At 47.0% G+C, this 17,065-nt stretch overlaps 1 protein-coding gene across 4 annotated transcripts in view; it reads right to left on the reverse strand.

The window, feature by feature from the left end:
* NGEF (neuronal guanine nucleotide exchange factor) overlaps positions 1 to 17,065 on the reverse strand; it is a 453,640-nt gene that overhangs the window by 101,001 nt on the left and 335,574 nt on the right. For all 4 annotated transcript variants that reach the window (XM_075340891.1, XM_075340890.1, XM_075340892.1 and 1 more), the window contains one exon: positions 9,629 to 9,903. In XM_075340891.1, coding sequence (XP_075197006.1) covers positions 9,629 to 9,903 — 275 coding nt within the window. The remainder of the gene's footprint in view (positions 1 to 9,628; positions 9,904 to 17,065) is intronic.

Here is a 17,065-nt window from a genome sequence, read left to right on the forward strand (position 1 = left end):
GGGAACTCAAAAAGGCCTGGGCGTCCACGGATGACAACAGTGGTGGATGATCACCGCATACTTTCTTTGGTGAAGAAGAACCCGTTCACAACATCAACTGAAGTCCAGAACACTCTCAGTGAAGTAGGTGTATCTGTCTCTAAGTCAACAGTAAAGAGAAGACTCCATGAAAGTAAATACAAAGGGTTCACATCTAGATGCAAACCATTCATCAATTCCAAAAATAGACAGGCCAGAGTTAAATTTGCTGAAAAACACCTCATGAAGCCAGCTCAGTTCTGGAAAAGTATTCTATGGACAGATGAGACGAAGATCAACCTGTACCAGAATGATGGGAAGAAAAAAGTTTGGAGAAGAAAGGGAACGGCACATGATCCAAGGCACACCACATCCTCTGTAAAACATGGTGGAGGCAACGTGATGGCATGGGCATGCATGGCTTTCAATGGCACTGGGTCACTTGTGTTTATTGATGACATAACAGCAGACAAGAGTAGCCGGATGAATTCTGAAGTGTACCGGGATATACTTTCAGCCCGAATTCAGCCAAATGCCGCAAAGTTGATCGGACGGCGCTTCATAGTACAGATGGACAATGACCCCAAGCATACAGCCAAAGCTCCCAGGAGTTCATGAGTGCAAAAAAGTGGAACATTCTGCAATGGCCAAGTCAATCACCAGATCTTAACCCAATTGAGCATGCATTTCACTTGCTCAAATCCAGACTTAAGACGGAAAGACCCACAAACAAGCAAGACCTGAAGGCTGCGGCTGTAAAGGCCTGGCAAAGCATTAAGAAGGAGGAAACCCAGCGTTTGGTGATGTCCATGGGTTCCAGACTTAAGGCAGTGATTGCCTCCAAAGGATTCACAACAAAATATTGAAAATAAAAATATTTTGTTTGGGTTTTGTTTATTTGTCCAATTACTTTTGACCTCCTAAAATGTGGAGTGTTTGTAAAGAAATGTGTACAATTCCTACAATTTCTATCAGATATTTTTGTTCAAACCTTCAAATTAAACGTTACAATCTGCACTTGAATTCTGTTGTAGAGGTTTCATTTCAAATCCAATGTGGTGGCATGCAGAGCCCAACTCGCGAAAATTGTGTCACTGTCCAAATATTTCTGGACCTAACTGTAAATAAAAAAAAAAAAATAGTGTTTTTGTTGCCATTTTCTGAGACCTGTAATGTTTCACTTTTCCTGATCTAGGGCTGTGTGCGGGCTTAATTTTTGCGTCTTGAGTTGATGTTTTTAATTATACAATTTTGGGGTAGATGTGATGTTTTGATTGCCTGTAATTGCATTTTAGTGCAATGTTGTGACGACAAAAAAATAACGTAAGTCTGGGCTTTTTATTTTTTTTTTTATTGCTACGCCCTTTACTGTTTAGATTATTTGATTTTATATTTTCATAGATTCAGTACTTTGAAGATTTTTTCATACTGAAAATATAATTTAGGGGATATAAAATGATTTTGCTTAATTTGTTTTGTCAGTCATTGTAATGGCCTTGACATGAGCCTAAGGTTGTAGAAATATAAGCGATAATTTAAGCCTTCTCTTTAGGCTATTTGTCCACGCTGCGGAAAATGCGCAGATTTTGCCGCGGATTTCTCGCGGAAAAGCCGCGGATTTCCCGAAAATTTGCAGCACCGGCACTTCCCAGCCATTTCTATGGCATTTTGGAAATGCTGTGCCCATGCTGCGGATTTTTCCGCAGCGGATTTCGTGCGGATTTTGGTCCGGAAAAATCTGCAACATGTCAATTATTGTTGCGGATTTTCATCCGGATTTTGGCTTTAAAATTGGGGAAAAAAAAAAAAAAAAAATCCGCACCAAAATCCGCGGCAATTCCGCGGTAAATCCGCACCTTTGAAAAGGTGTGGATTTTGCGGTAAAGCTGCGGATTTTGATGCAGAAAAATCCGCAGCTACATTCTCTCGTGGACACATAGCCTTAGTGACAAATACAGGATTGTTTACTGTCCTAAAAATCAGACTTCTCTTTTCAATTCAAGTTGTAACAAGATCCTGTCCATTACCATTGAATAAATAGATGAGGCTGGTGTACTTGTCTCACAAATGTACCTCAGAATGACTTTATTTTTATGAAACTAAAAGGAGTACCTTATGCTCCCAGATAGCGCTCATTTTACTATTCAGCAGGGAAACGTTCAACAGGGATTACACAAGAAACCAGACATTGATTTTCAAAGTAAGTATGTGTCACGTTTATCTCTCGGCGGTTCTTCTATTTGAGTTTCCCCCTACTCTGGACCCCTTCAGCCCCGGGGCACTTTCCGTTTTTGTTTTTTGCTCCCCTTCTTCCGAGAGCCGTAACTTTTTTATTTTTCCATCAGTCTTGCCATATGAGGGCTTGCTTTTTGTGGGACAAGTTGTACTTTTAAATGAAACCATAAGTTTTGTACTGGAAAATAGCAAAAAAATTCCAAGTGTGGGAAAACTGCAAAAAAAGTGTGATGGAACAATAGTTTTTGGGATGTTTTATTAACGGTGTTCACTATATGGTAAAACCTATGTGTGAGTATGATGCCTGAGGTCGGTGCGAGTTTGTAGACACCAAACGTGTATAGGTTTACTTGTATCTAAAGGGTTAAAAAAAATTCACAAGCTTGTCCAATAAAAGTGGCGCACGTTTTGCGCTATTTTCCGAAACCCGTAGCGTTCTAATTTTTTGGGTTCTATGGCCCAGTGACGGCTTATTTTTTGCATCTCGAGCTGATGTTTATAATGGTACCATTTTTGCGCAGATGCTACGTTTTGATCGCCTGTTATTACATTTTGCGTAAAACTTGCGGCGACCAAAAAACGTAATTTTGGCGTTTGGAATTTTTTTGCCACTACGCCGTTTACCAATAAGATTAATTGATTTTATATTTTGATAGATCGGGCATTTCTGAACGCGGCGATACCAAATGTGTATATTTATTTATTTTTTAACCCTTTAATTTTCAATGGGGGAAAGGGGGGGGATTTGAACTTTTAGTTTTTTTTTATTAAAACTTTTTTTTTTTATTTTACTAGTCCCCCTAGGGGGCTATAGCGATCAGCAATCCGATGGCTCTTATCTATCTGCTGATCACAGCTATAAAGCTGTAAACAGCAGATTCAGTCACTTCCTGTTTCCCTCTGCTCCCGGCCGAGGGAAAATGAAAGTAAAACTTCATAGCTGCAGGCGTTATCACATGACCCTGTGCTACGATGGCAACCACCGAAAGTCACGTGATCACGCACGTGACTTGCGGTGGGGGCGGCAGTAAGTAAAAATCATATAGCATATAGATCTCGCTGCCAGACTTTGGCAGCGAGATTTAAGGGGTTAAATGTTGCGAGTGGAAGCGATTCCACTCGCAACATGCAGGCACACATGTCAGCTGTTGAAAACAGCTGATATGTGTGCCGACCGCCGCCGCCTGCCCGCGGCAGGGGGCGGGGCTTAACGGGACACGCTTCACGACGGATGTATCTGTCTATGGTCGTGAAGGGGTTAAAGGGAACCAATCATCAGGATTTTCGTATATCAGGTAAAGCCAGTGCAGTACTGGCACTATCAGGCACAGGCTGTACATGCCACTAGTGGGCAGCTCGGATGTTTAGGCTTTGAAATCCAAATTTGTGAAGTTTAAAAATTCATCATCTTTTTGACTGACATTTGCACCTCTGCTGATAATATCCGGGCAGGTTATGCACATGGATTCCTGCCCCCCCCCCACCTGTTCCTCCCTCTGTCTGGCTCTATGCAAATCTTTCTATTCAGCAACATGGCGTCGGAGTTGGCGCCTGCGCAAAGCGCTTATCTCCTGCGCCATGTTTCTGAAGCCTGCATTAGCTAGTCTTGTGCCTGAGAGGGCGGCGCATGCGCCCTCGCTTCTTCAGATCTCAATGTGACCGCGGGAGCGCGTGCGGTCACAACAGGACTGGAGAACAGCTGATCTTACAGATTAGCTGCAGCAGACGATATTGTAGCAGTGCTATGGCGGCAGCAACCAGGTTATTTAAAGAACTGTGAGTAAAGACACCTGGAACCTAGCAGCCGACTCTGACTCTTATTACAGCCGACTCTGACTCTTACTACTGGCGCCCTGCGCCTCGGAGGCAACAGCCACCGACACTACCACTACTACCCTCCTCCTCCCCGGGGCCTGCTCCACCTGTGGGGAGCCACACCATCTCTGCTGCTACTACCATCCGCCCCAGAGGACAGCGACAGCAGCGGCAGCTAATCCCTGGCCGTGTACCACAGGTGGCATCACGACAATCATCCACCTCCTATCCCCTTCTATTGGTGTACACTTTGGGGCACGAAACCGGGCAGGCCACCATGACATCCCAGACTTCCACACCGGCCCAGTGACGAGTAACTCAGGTACGAGACCCGACCTGGACCCCCCTGCTCCCTGGGTGCTACACCCGGAGTTTGGGTCTTGCGCACTGACTCTGGGGTCACGCGCACTGAGCCGAAATCCCCCGTCGGACTTTGCTTTCTCTTGGTGCAGCAAGGTTTAATGTCAGTTTTCCATTGCTGAAAGTTGTTTAATTGGAGCTCAGCTGTAGCCTTTTGTAGCCACTCCACTCCTCCTTAAAAAGGCCCATCAGCTACCTCTTCCTTGCAGTTTATAGATTACTATACCAAGTTCTGCTGTGGCAAGAGGGATTGGCTTTGCAGAGCTGGTGCAAATCTTGCTGTGTGCTTGCTGTTGTTGAGGATTTACCCCTTGTCTTGTATTTTCTTCCCTGCTTTGGGTTCCTCTTTACCATTTATTGTTTATACCTCTGTGTTTAGGTGCTGTATGACTGAGTTTTATTTCACCCCGTTTGTTTATGTTTTTGTGGGGTTACCGCTCTAATCCTAGTTCCCTCCTTGGGTGGTGGGAGAGGAGGTACTAGATCAGGGCTGGTTAGGAGCCGGCCCTGACTTCCCCACCATCAGAGGTAATTCTGGGATCAAAGAAAGCTAGTGTCCCCCTAGCCTGAAAGTCAGTTCAGGAGCCCTTATCCCTGTTACCTCCATTCCTTCCCGTCATATTCCTCGTTACCTCCTCCAATCTCGTGACAGTATGCTAGCCTTATCAGGTCTCAAAGATCTATTTAATAATGTATGCATTTTGTTGTGAAATCTAGTGATTGATCCACTTCAAAGTGCTAATATGTATACCGGGCAGCATGGTGGCTCAGTGGTTAGCAATTAGCTTTGCAATACTGGAGTCCTGAGGTAAACATCTGCAAGGAGTTTGTACGTTCTCCCAGTGTTTGTGTAATGTGGGAGACAACCGGAGGAAATCCAGGCAGACATACTGATAGGGTATTTAAATTGTGAACCCCAATGGGGACAGTGATGATGTCTGTAAAGCGCTGTATATGTATATGTGCTATATGTAAGCTAAATACATACAAAAAGCCATAGAGGGACTTTTCTGAAAACAAATTTAAAACAAATCTGTTATCAGGTTTTTGCTCCCTCATCTGATCACACACTGAGTTATGTACTGGGCTTTTTGCTATAGATTTGATAAAATATAAGTTTAATCTGCTGAGCCCCTGTTGTGTAGTCCTCAATACTCAAGGGCTCTGACTAGCCCCGCCCCCACTAATGATAGTCAGCTGTCTATGCATAGTGTAGACTGAAAGCTGCCAATCAGGAGTGTGGGCGGGGTTATATAGACTCATCACTGCGAGGACTAGAAGAGCTGCAGGAGATAAAAAAGGTGATTTTCGCAAAATTACAGCAAGGAGCCCAGTAAGGGACACAGCATTGTAACATGGTGAGCTTTGGTCTTAGTCACTCTGTAAATACACATGTAGACTATTCCTTACATAACTCCCCTTTCTCTCCTATTCATTTCTGATGAGCTTCTGTTTGGTGCTCCCATGGTCACACCCTTTGCTTTATGTGCCTATTTTGAGAGGGGAGGTGGAGTGTTCTCTATGATCAGTTAAAACAGCTCACATTGCATCAAACACGTGCAAACTCTTTTTTTTGGGTTTCCATCCATCTCATTAAAGGAACCATATTGACAATAATCATTATTGAATAATATAAAATATATAGTATTTAACCCCTTCTAGAATTAGGACGGGAATTAGCATGTCTATATTATAAAGCCAGCTGGTGCCGACTGCTGGCCACGGCTGTTAACCATTTTAACGCCACTATCAATCTATGACAGTGGTATTTACATGTATGGACGTCGATGCTTATGCTCACCGGACCCCATCAGCCCCCTGTGATATAATCGCGGCAGACTGATGGTTTACTTTGACCACCGCGAGTCTGCTGAATCAGTCATCTTAGTCCTCCCGTGGTATTGCAGTATATAGTACATGTGATCAAATGATTGCAAGTTCAAGTCTCCAACGAGGACTAAAAAATTGCCCCCCCCCCGCAAAAAGAGTTTTTAAAAATATACCATAAATATTTTTCTAAAAAAATATAACAATTCAAATAATCCCCTTTCCCCTAATTAAAAATAAAGAAACAATAAACATATTTGGTATTACTGTGTTTGTAAGATGTCAATCTATTCAAATATAACATGAATTACCCCGATTCGTAATCACCATAAAGTGAGAAAATAATCAAAATGCCAAATTTGTTGTTTTTTTTTTTGTTCCCTTCATCTCACCATAAAATGTTACAATAATCATCATAATAGGCATCGTATGTACACAAAATTGGTATCAGAAAACATCAACTCCACACATAAAATACAAACTCTCACTCCCATAAAAAGATAAAGTAAAATGTTATACATTTTTGTTTTACTGTATTCTGATATTTTTTCCACTACTTAAAGGGGTGCTTCACCCATATTTTTTATTGTCTAGTTCGATGTTATATTGAGAAACAAGGTTTCTCTCAAATTCCTTATGCTGGCAATAGTGCCTGTGAGAGGCGCTGTTTCCCGCTCCGGTGACGTCACGTCAAGTGCCGCACACGTCACATTCCAGCAGCCGGCTGCAGTCTTCCTGACTCACTGGGCTATGTTTCACCACTTGTCACAGCACAGCGCGTCTCCTGCTTGCAGCGTTCTGCTGTGAGGGAGCAGGGAGCAAGTGGGCTGTGACAGCGGTGAAACACCGCCCACAGCTCAGTGAGTCAGGAAGACTGCAGCCAGCCGCAGGAATGTGACGTGTGCGGAACTTGACGTGACGTCACTGGAGCGGGGAACAGCGGTCTGCAATAGCGCCTCTCACAGGCACTATTGCCAACACAAGGTATTTGAGAGAAACATTGTTTCTCAATATAATATCGAACTAGACAATAAAAAATATGGGTGAACCACCCCTTTTAAATAGAAAAAAAAAATTGATGCATGCTTGACATCATTGGACTGACTTGAACAATACTCTTTCCAGGTAATCTTTACTGCATATAAAATACCGAAAAGACAAAACACCAAAAACAATGTCGGAATTGCAATTTTTTCACCATTTCATTCCATCTAATTTTTCAGTATATTATATGTTAAAAGTGTATGGTGTCATTCAAAACTATGACTTGTCCTGCAAAAGAACAGGTCATCATTCCAAATTACAGGAAATGTGTCAGTAGGTTTTTGCTATTTAATCTGAGAGCAGCATAAAGTAGGAACTGAGAGCCTGATTCCAAAGATGTGCCATTTATTAGGCTGTGCTGTAGTTTCAAATACAATCAGTATTTTATCAGCAGGAGATTATCACTGTCTGATTAGATCTCAGTGCAGAGCAGTTAAGCTGGTGTCACACACAGCGACAACGACGTCGCTGCTACGTCACCATTTTCTGTGACGTTGCAGCGACGTCCCGTCGCTGTCGCTGTGTGTGACATCCAGCAACGACCTGGCCCCTGCTGTGAGGTCGCCGGTCGTTGCTGAATGTCCAGCTTCATTTTTTGGTCGTCACTCTCCCGCTGTGACACACACATCGCTGTGTGTGACAGCGAGAGAGCGACGAAATGAAGCGAGCAGGAGCCGGCACTGGCAGCTGCGGTAAGCTGTAACCAGCGTAAACATCGGGTAACCAAGGGAAGACCTTTCCCTGGTTACCCGATATTTACCTTCGTTACCAGCCTCCGCTCTTGCTGCCAGTGCCGGCTCCTGCTCTGTGCACATGTGGCTGCAGTATGCATCGGGTAATTAACCCAATGTATACTGTAGCAAGGAGAGCAAGGAGCCAGCGCTAAGCAGTGCGCGCGGCTCCCTGCTCTCTGCACTGTGACATGTAGCTGCAGCACACATCGGGTTAATTAACCCGATGTGTACTGTACCTAGGAGAGCAAGGAGCCAGCGCTAAGCGCGGCTCCCTGCTCTCTGCACATGTAGCACAGCGACGTTATGATCGCTGCTTCTGCTGTTTTTGACAGCTAAGCAGCGATCATAACAGCGACTTACAAGGTCGCTGTTACGTCACCGAAAATGGTGACGTAACAGCGACGTCGTTGTCGCTGTCGCTTAGTGTGAACCCAGCTTTAGGTTAATCCGTGTAAATCCACCCCCGCCACTCATTGGCAACTTGTTGACAATTCACAGTGTACACACAAAGCGGCCAGTCAGTGGTGAAGAGCAGAAGACTTAATGCTATGTTACATGCAATGATTTATTGTGCGATCGCGTGAGCGATCGCACCCGCCCCCGTTGTTTGTGCGTCACGGGCAATTCATTGCCCATGTCGTACAAAGTAGTTAAACCCCCATCACACGTACTTACCTCCCTAACTGTGTCGCTGTGGGCGGCGAACATCCTCTTCCTGAAGGGGGAGGGACGTTCGGCGTCACAGCGACGTCACACAGCGGCCGCCCAATAGAAGCGGAGGGGCGGAGATGAGCGGGACGTAACATCCCGCCCACCTCCTTCCTTCCTCATTGCCGGCGGGACGCAGGTAAGTTGTTGTTCGTCGTTCCCGTGGTGTCACACGGAGCGATGTGTGCTGCCACAGAAATGACGAACAACCGGCGCGCAGAAGGAGGAACGACATTATCAAAATGAATAACGTGTCAACGAGCAACGATAAGGTGAGTATTTCTGCTCGTTAACAGTCGTTCGGAGGTGTCACACGGTACGACATCTCTAACGATGCCGGATGTGCGTCACGAATTCCGTGACCCCGAAGACATATCGCACGATATATCGTACTGTGTAACGCCGCCTTTAGCTCTGCTACATCTGCATCGGACAAAACAGAGATTCTTATCAAACCTACACCAAGCAGCCAAGTAAGTGACACTTTGCTGGAATCAGGGTCTCTGTCTCTACACTATGCTGCTATTAGACTCCATAGCAAAAACCCGGTGACATATTCCCTTGAAATAACACGCATTTTGCTGCTTTATTTATTTACTTACTACGGGGTATTTGCTCATTTTGTTTGTAATTTAGGTTCTGCTTGTTGAATGGCCATAGTGTGAATGCGCACCTATGCATTGCCCTTATACCAACATATGTTCTAGCTTAATTTTTTTTTAGAATAAAACTTTGGCGTTTTTTTTAGTTAAAAAAGTTGCACTAACTGTTTTTTTTGCTCATGTCAACTTTTCTCCATAGCGTTTAAGTGCTTTGTCTGAAACATTTATCCTGGAATTGAAGATTCTCATCACTTTTTACAATACGATACACTATAGCAATCTCACCTCTTGAAGCTTTATTTCTTGGGGTTGCAATACAGATAACACACAACTATTCTTTATTTCTGGAAGATCTTGCCATAGGTTGAATCCAGAGCAAGTGTTTTGTAGGCGGCTGAAGGTTGAGTTGGATCTTGTATGCTCTGTGGGTGGGGATGACCCTTCTTCTGGCGATTTGGGACTATCTGGTGTTTTAGGACTTTGTACATAAATGTCTTGAAGTCTTCGAGCTTCAATTTCATTTTGTGTAGATTTATCTCTGTATTCCTGGTACAGGAACTCTCCAAAGGAAAAACAATATCAATTAGCATCAATATCCAAATCACATTGAATTCCATACAAATATAGTTCACATTTCACAGATTTATGATAACAGACTCGTTTGCATTGTACATGAATAAAACCGCATCCAGACATTTCTGGTGGAAGTCTAGGGGCCTTAATAATAAATAAATCCAATATGTTGAAATATAACATGCACTATATATTTAATGGGGTTGTCTGGTTCTAATTGTTTTTTCTATTCCACTGGTATTTTGTACATAAATATAACAAATACTGCTGTTCTTAGGGCACTACGGTGGCTCAGCCTTGCAGCGCTGGGGTCCTGGGTTCAAATCTCACCAAGGACACCATCTGCAAGCTAGACATAGGCCCCAATTCATCAAAGTGTTTACACCAGAAATCTGGCAAAAAAAAAAAAACACTTTAAAAAGTAGCAGCATTGTGTAAACATTTTGCGACTTTTGGCTCCAGTTTTGCCCAGCTCAGCCATTCATGACAAGCTATGGCATGTCTTACGCCACAAATTTTACTGCAATCTCAGACAGAAGTAAGACTTGTGGCAAGATGATGAGGTGTTGTCATGAGTGACCAGGGGACACAGGGGGGGCCTATGCTGGCCCTAAGACTGGGACCCCTGCACTCACCCTGACCCTGGAGGTATCCTTAATGGTAGGGAGGTCCAGGTCCCCAACCTGGTCCTCTCTTCTGTCGTGTCCTGACCTAATACCCCCATACCCACAACCCAGGGTTGGACAGCACACAAAGTAATACACCTCCCATCAAACAAAGACAAGGGGGTAAAACTGAAACTCACTCAAGCTGCAAATATCCACAGAGGGGACACAAAAAGACACCGGAGGGGATAAATCAAAGGGGAAGAAGAAAATCACACCATGGAGCTTTCATACAGCACAGACAACAAATCGCTGGTCACCAAACGGAGGATTGCCATGGATGATGGGATACCGCAACTGCAAGCAGAAACTATCTTCAGTGGTCTCCTACTACACTCCTCAGCCTTAAATAGGAGGAGACCAGCAGTGGAAAGTAATCAGCAACCTGGCTCTCAGAAAAGTAGCACGCTGCTCATAAAAGGATTAACTCCTGCACGGCTGGAACACGGCGAAACAACTCAGCCGACATCCAGCCGAGCTGAGCACTTAAGAGAGACCAGGCTGCATGTCAGACTCTGCAATGTGAACAGAGCCTGACGCCATAGAAGTAATCCGCGTGTGCGGATCCAGACAGCGCATAACAAGTGTGCACTACTTTAAGATGCTCTTGATGCCTTAACAGGTGTGCGCTTTTTTAATGAATCAGGTGCTTCTGGCTCCAACATGCCCCCTCACCAAGCCTCGTGTGAACGCTGGTCCTGATGGATCGGGGCCATAGAGTACAGAAAATGGTCTTCACAGTGGGATTGGAAGGTTACTGAATTACAATAAGGCTACAAGTATAAATATCCCATTAAGCAAAATCGCAGCATTTAGACCAGCAGGAATTTATAGACCACTGCTGTAATTTTACATTTGCCAGAAATGGCAGGAGTGGTTCCCATGTCAACGATTTCTGCGCTCTACTTTGCCGATGGTTTGCAGAGGGTGAATACTAGAGTAGATATAACGGCATCGATCTGCACAAACAAGCCGAAGCACTTAGCCAATCAAGCTCTGCAAACATCTTAAGATTTAACCAGTCACAAGCCATGTCATTGTGTGCTGCCGTTATCATGCTGCGCCCCTGTACAGCGGCTGTGGCTGGCAGCTACCGAGTAATAATGCACGAGATGGAACATTTTGTCTTCGTCTTAGGCTTAATGGGGCATGAATAGGAGAGCTGACAAGTCCGCCGTATTTTTGGCTCTGTGTGTCGTTAGCCCACAAGTGATTTTTTTTCCCTCTCAAAATAAACAGAATGAATGAGGCTGCGGAGTAACGCACTACTGGTCTGTCTTAAAATAGAGCGAGCCCTAAACATGGGTGATACAGTGTCCCCGCACTATGATTATGTTTATAGGCGCCGCCGGCTTATGGGTCAGAGGAGAATGCATTTGTTCTCATTTTTGGATTTGATTCATTTGTATAATAATAACTTTTAATGGAGAACGGAACAGTACACTGCCATAAAAGGAGGCCAGTCAGAACCCAACATACGGGGCTCCTTTATCAGTCATTTGTCTAGTAACGCAGATTACGCTCAGTGCCCGTCCTAGTGGCCCCAAACACATTGCATGAAAGTCAGTTGAATTTTGAGACATCTAATGTGTTTGGTGACCTTAATATTCTTTCCTAACAAAAAGGGGAGAAAAGGATCAGGCATTTTAAATGAAAACACCCACTTCTTGAAGATACATTGACACCAGAGGTGCCTGGCAGTGACCTATTCACCCCTCTTCTTAAAGAACACATGTACGCTCAGCTGAACTAAGCGTGCATCAGGGGTGGAGATATTATTGGTGCAACTTGTGTAGCCGGACAGGGGCCCAAGAGGTCAGGCGGCCCATTTCCTCCTTCAAGCAATTGGAATTTTCATTATGATGAGCTATTGGGCTGTAAAGGGCCCAAGTATTATTCTTGCACTTGGGTACTTTCCTGTATGTGTCCACCAGTAGTGTCCATGTGTATGCAGGATAAGGGACATGGCATACTGCTAAGAGGCATGAGCTGCTTTAGTCAGGATAATGGCATTGTACATTACCCTTTATTATAGGGGCTGTCCATGGCTATAATATGAATGTCCTATCTCTAGAGGTCATCAGTATCAGATTGTTGGGGGTCTGTCACGTGCCTGCCTTAGGGCCGCTTTACACGCTACGACATCGCTAAAGCGATGTCGTTGGGGTCACGGAATTTGTGACACACATCCGGCCGCGTTAGCGATGTCGTTGCATGTGACACCTATGAGCGATTTTGAATCATTGCAAGAACGTTCAAAATTGCTCATCGGTGACATTGGTCCATTCCCAATTATCGTTGCAGCTGCAGGTACGATGTTGTTCGTCGTTCCTGCGGCAGCACACATCGCTGTGTGTGACACCGCAGGAACGAGGAACCTCACCTTACCTGCGTCCGCTGGCAATGAGGAAGGAAGCAGGTGGGCGGGATGTTACGTCCCGCTCATCTCTGCCCCTTCGCTTCTATTGGCTGGCCGCTTAGTGACGTCCCGGTGACGCCGGCCGAACGCACCTCCCCCTTGAGGGAGGGATTATTCGGCAGTCACAGCGACATCGCTGAACAGATATGTGCGTGTGACGCTGCCGTAGCGATAATGTTCGTTACAGCAGCGATCACCACATATCTCTATCTCGCTCGACATCACTAGCAATTGCTATCGATGTCGCAGCATGTAAAGCACCCTTTAGGGTCTGTGCGCACTGGGAAAATGTGTTTCTTAAGTAAAATACGCATCCTATGGCGGAATTCTGCACCTGTGGCAAAAAAAGCACCAAAGACGCACCCAAAATCCGCATGCGGTTTTACCGCAGTTTGTTGCAATTTGGTTGCGGGTTTGGTGTGTTTTTTCCGCAGGTTGGTCCCTGCGGTTTTTAACCATTTTTTAATGGCAAAACCGCAGGTACCTGCGAAAAAGAAGTGACATGCTACTTCTTTTTGCTGCAGAAATTTTGCAGCAAAACCTGAAGGGAATAAAAACACAAGTGTGCGTACAGCAATTTTGAATTTCTATTAGATTTTGCTGGGGAAGGACTGCAGGAAGGTTATGAACAAAAACTGCACCTTTTCTGCAGCAAAAACCTTGGCAAATTAGCGGCAAAAAATGCAGTGTGCGCACAGGGTTCTTCTCTGACCAGCTGTTTGCATTTCCCTCTGCAGCCAGATGTGCACACTGTACGGAGTAAGAACAGCACAGGTCTGTACACTGCTCAGGTCCTGTTCACCTCAAGGAGAGATCATATAGTCCAGACCACCCCTTTAATGATTATGATATACCACCTAGTGTTTAAATAATGACAATACACTACAAATAATGCTCACAGTTGCTTAAATGGCACTGCAGAAATGATATGCCATGGAACGTAGCTATATTCAGCACAGCCGTTTTCATAGGATTGGACATCAACTGTGGGATCGGGGAGAGCAGACGCCTTTGTCATCAAGGCCAAAGGCGCGCTTTCGATAGTGATAAGTGAGGTGCTCTTTGATACCATGTTTTACACTCTCCTAATCCTGGATAGGTTTATGGTTGTTTGGAATTGTACATTTTTTTTCTTTTGTTCTTTCTTTATAAAAATACATGTAAAGAAACAAATATTGTGTCAGGACCGGGAGGACTGGTAGACCCAGGAGGTGGATCCGCTGGACCGAGCACCCCACCGGGGGGGCAGGGTACACGGCAGCCGGAGCACTGGCGTGGCCGGGACGGGAGCCGCGTCCCACAGGGGATGGGTAGAACAAAGTCACTGGGGTCACAGAGTTCTTGAGACTGTACGGTATACTGGTACAGGTGCCGGGTAGGAAAGACGGGTAGTAAGCAGTAGTACAGGTAACGGGACACGGCACAAGGGGACCTGAGCACCTAGCTTCCAAAGACTAGCTTCAAGACACGTTGATCAGGCGCCGCCCACATGGAAAGGCCAGTCTTATATACCCAGCACAGCCCTATGTTATATCCTGCTTCAGGTGTGCTGGGGCTATAAGACCAGGAGAGTGGGCGCGGCCCGGTCCTATACAGAAGCATGAGCCTCAGAATCAGAGCCAGACAACTCAGAGTCAGGCACAAGGGAGCAGGACGCAGGAGAGCACGAGCGGGAGTGGCAGCCGTGACCGGTGGGCACGTGGACTTGATCAGTGGGTACGGAGCGGTGCTGGGATGGTGCGACCGGATCAGTGGGTAAGGAGCGGTGCTGGGACATTGGGAGCGTGACAGTACCCCCCCCCTTTATGCCCCCCTCTCTGAGCAAAGTACCCCCGGGGCACCCCGGGCCGGACCTCCAGGCCGCGAATCAGCTCATCAACAGGGAAGGACCGCAAAGTCCTCACCCTCCTCTTGGCCACTACACCTCTCACCGGACACCCCTTGGCAGCAGCAACGGGGAGAGGGAAAGTACTGGCAGCAGGAGAGAGGGAATCGTGGACGACCGGCTCGGTAGTACAGGCGGTAGAAGAGAGGGTATCAAGAACGACCGGCTCGGGTGTCTCGGACCGGGCACAGGACATTGTCTTATAATCAGAAGTCGGTGGTATCAGAGTCTCAATTGCCAGGGACGGTGGAACGACGCTGGACTGCGTCGTCTCTTCTTCTGGTTCCGGTGGCACCACCGGCACAAGTGACAGGAGTTGTGGTACGGCGCTGGACTGCGTCGTCGCCTCTTCTTCCTGCGGCATAACAGGCTCAGGTGCCAGGGGCCGAGGAACGGGCTGTAGACAGTGGTCATGGCACAAGGGACTCCAGCGAGTGATTGCGCCAGAGCGCCAACTGATGTCAGGGTCATGGAGTTGTAGCCAGGGCAGACCCAGCAGGAGCGCGGGAGCCATTCTTGGGATGACATACAAGGCAATAGTCTCAGTGTGCAGAGCACCAACACGGAGTCTCACGGGTTCGGTGGTATATAAGACGGGTTCGTATAACTGTTTTCCGTCCACAGAGGCGAACCAGAGGGGTTTAGCAAGCGGGATGACGGGTATCCGATAACGGTCCACTGTAGCTTGTAGGATGAAATTACCCGCTGCCCCCGAATCAATGTGAGCCTCTGCCGTGAACCGGGTCTTCTCAGTCGTTACCTGGACAGTCTGTGTAACCGGGACTGAGGGGATTCCGGTACCAAGGGTGGTGGTTCCCACCATCCCTTGGACTTGGGGTCTTCCTGGCCTCTCAGGGCAAGAGCGGAGCAGATGTGAACCGCTTCCACAATAGAAACACGGGCCCCGGGCGAGCCGCTCTGCACGGCTTGGCTCAGCCGGTCTATTTGCAGAGGTTCGGGAGTTGAAACACAGGAAGGCAATGGCGGGGGAACGGTAGACCTCTGCAGGACAAAGGCGTGACGGACTGGTCGCTTCTCCCGGGATACCTCCTTGGTCCGTTCCTGAAAACGGAGATCAATCCGGGTGGCTAGGGATATCAGAGCGTCCAACGTACGGGGAACGTCACGACCGGCTATATCGTCCTTAATGCGGCCCGACAGGCCCTCCCAAAAGGCCGCCGTCAGTGCCTCGTTGTTCCAGCCTAGCTCGGAGGCAAACGTGCGGAACTGGATGGCGTACTGGCCAACAGTTAGGGTCCCTTGGCGTAGCCGGAGGAGCGAAGAGGTAACCATGGTAGTACGTCCTGGTTCATTGAAGGTACTTCTAAAAGCCTGAAGGAATTCCCGGATGTCGGTGGTCACCGGATCCTCGTTCTCCCACAACGGATTTATCCAGGCCAGAGCTTCGCCTTCTAGGTGTGACATTAGAAATGCCACTTTTGCTTGGTCCGAAACAAACAGGTGCGGGAGCAGCTGGAAATGCAGAGAGCACTGGTTCAAGAAGCCTCTGCAGGTCTTGGGATCCCCCGCATAGCGAGGCGGAGGTTCAAGGTCGAGGAGACAACGGGTTCGGACGTAGTCACTGTACGCTGTGTGGATGAGGTCGAGGCGGCGGTCTGTAACGTGTACAACCGGTGGTCCACAGACGTCAGGAACTTCAGTATGCGGTGTAAGGTGTCACGCTGTTGCACCAGTTCCTGGCGTAGTTCAGCCAGCTCAGACGTTTGTGCTCCGGCGGAATCCATGGCCTGATCAATCTGTCAGGACCGGGAGGACTGGTAGACCCAGGAGGTGGATCCGCTGGACCGAGCACCCCACCGGGGGGCAGGGTACACGGCAGCCGGAGCACTGGCGTGGCCGGGACGGGAGCCGCGTCCCACAGGGGACGGGTAGAACAAAGTCACTGGGGTCACAGAGTTCTTGAGACTGTACAGTATACTGGTACAGGTGCCGGGTAGTAAAGACGGGTAGTAAGCAGTAGTACAGGTAACGGGACACGGCACAAGGGGACCTGAGCACCTAGCTTCCAAAGACTAGCTTCAAGACACATTGATCAGGCGCCGCCCACATGGAAAGGCCAGTCTTATATACCCAGCACAGCCCTATGTCATATCCTGCTTCAGGTGTGCTGGGGCTAAAAGACCAGGAGAGTGGGCGCGGCCCGGTCCTATACAGAAGCA

Source organism: Anomaloglossus baeobatrachus, chromosome 3, assembly GCF_048569485.1.
Source record: "Anomaloglossus baeobatrachus isolate aAnoBae1 chromosome 3, aAnoBae1.hap1, whole genome shotgun sequence".
Taxonomy (NCBI): Eukaryota; Metazoa; Chordata; class Amphibia; order Anura; family Aromobatidae; genus Anomaloglossus; species Anomaloglossus baeobatrachus.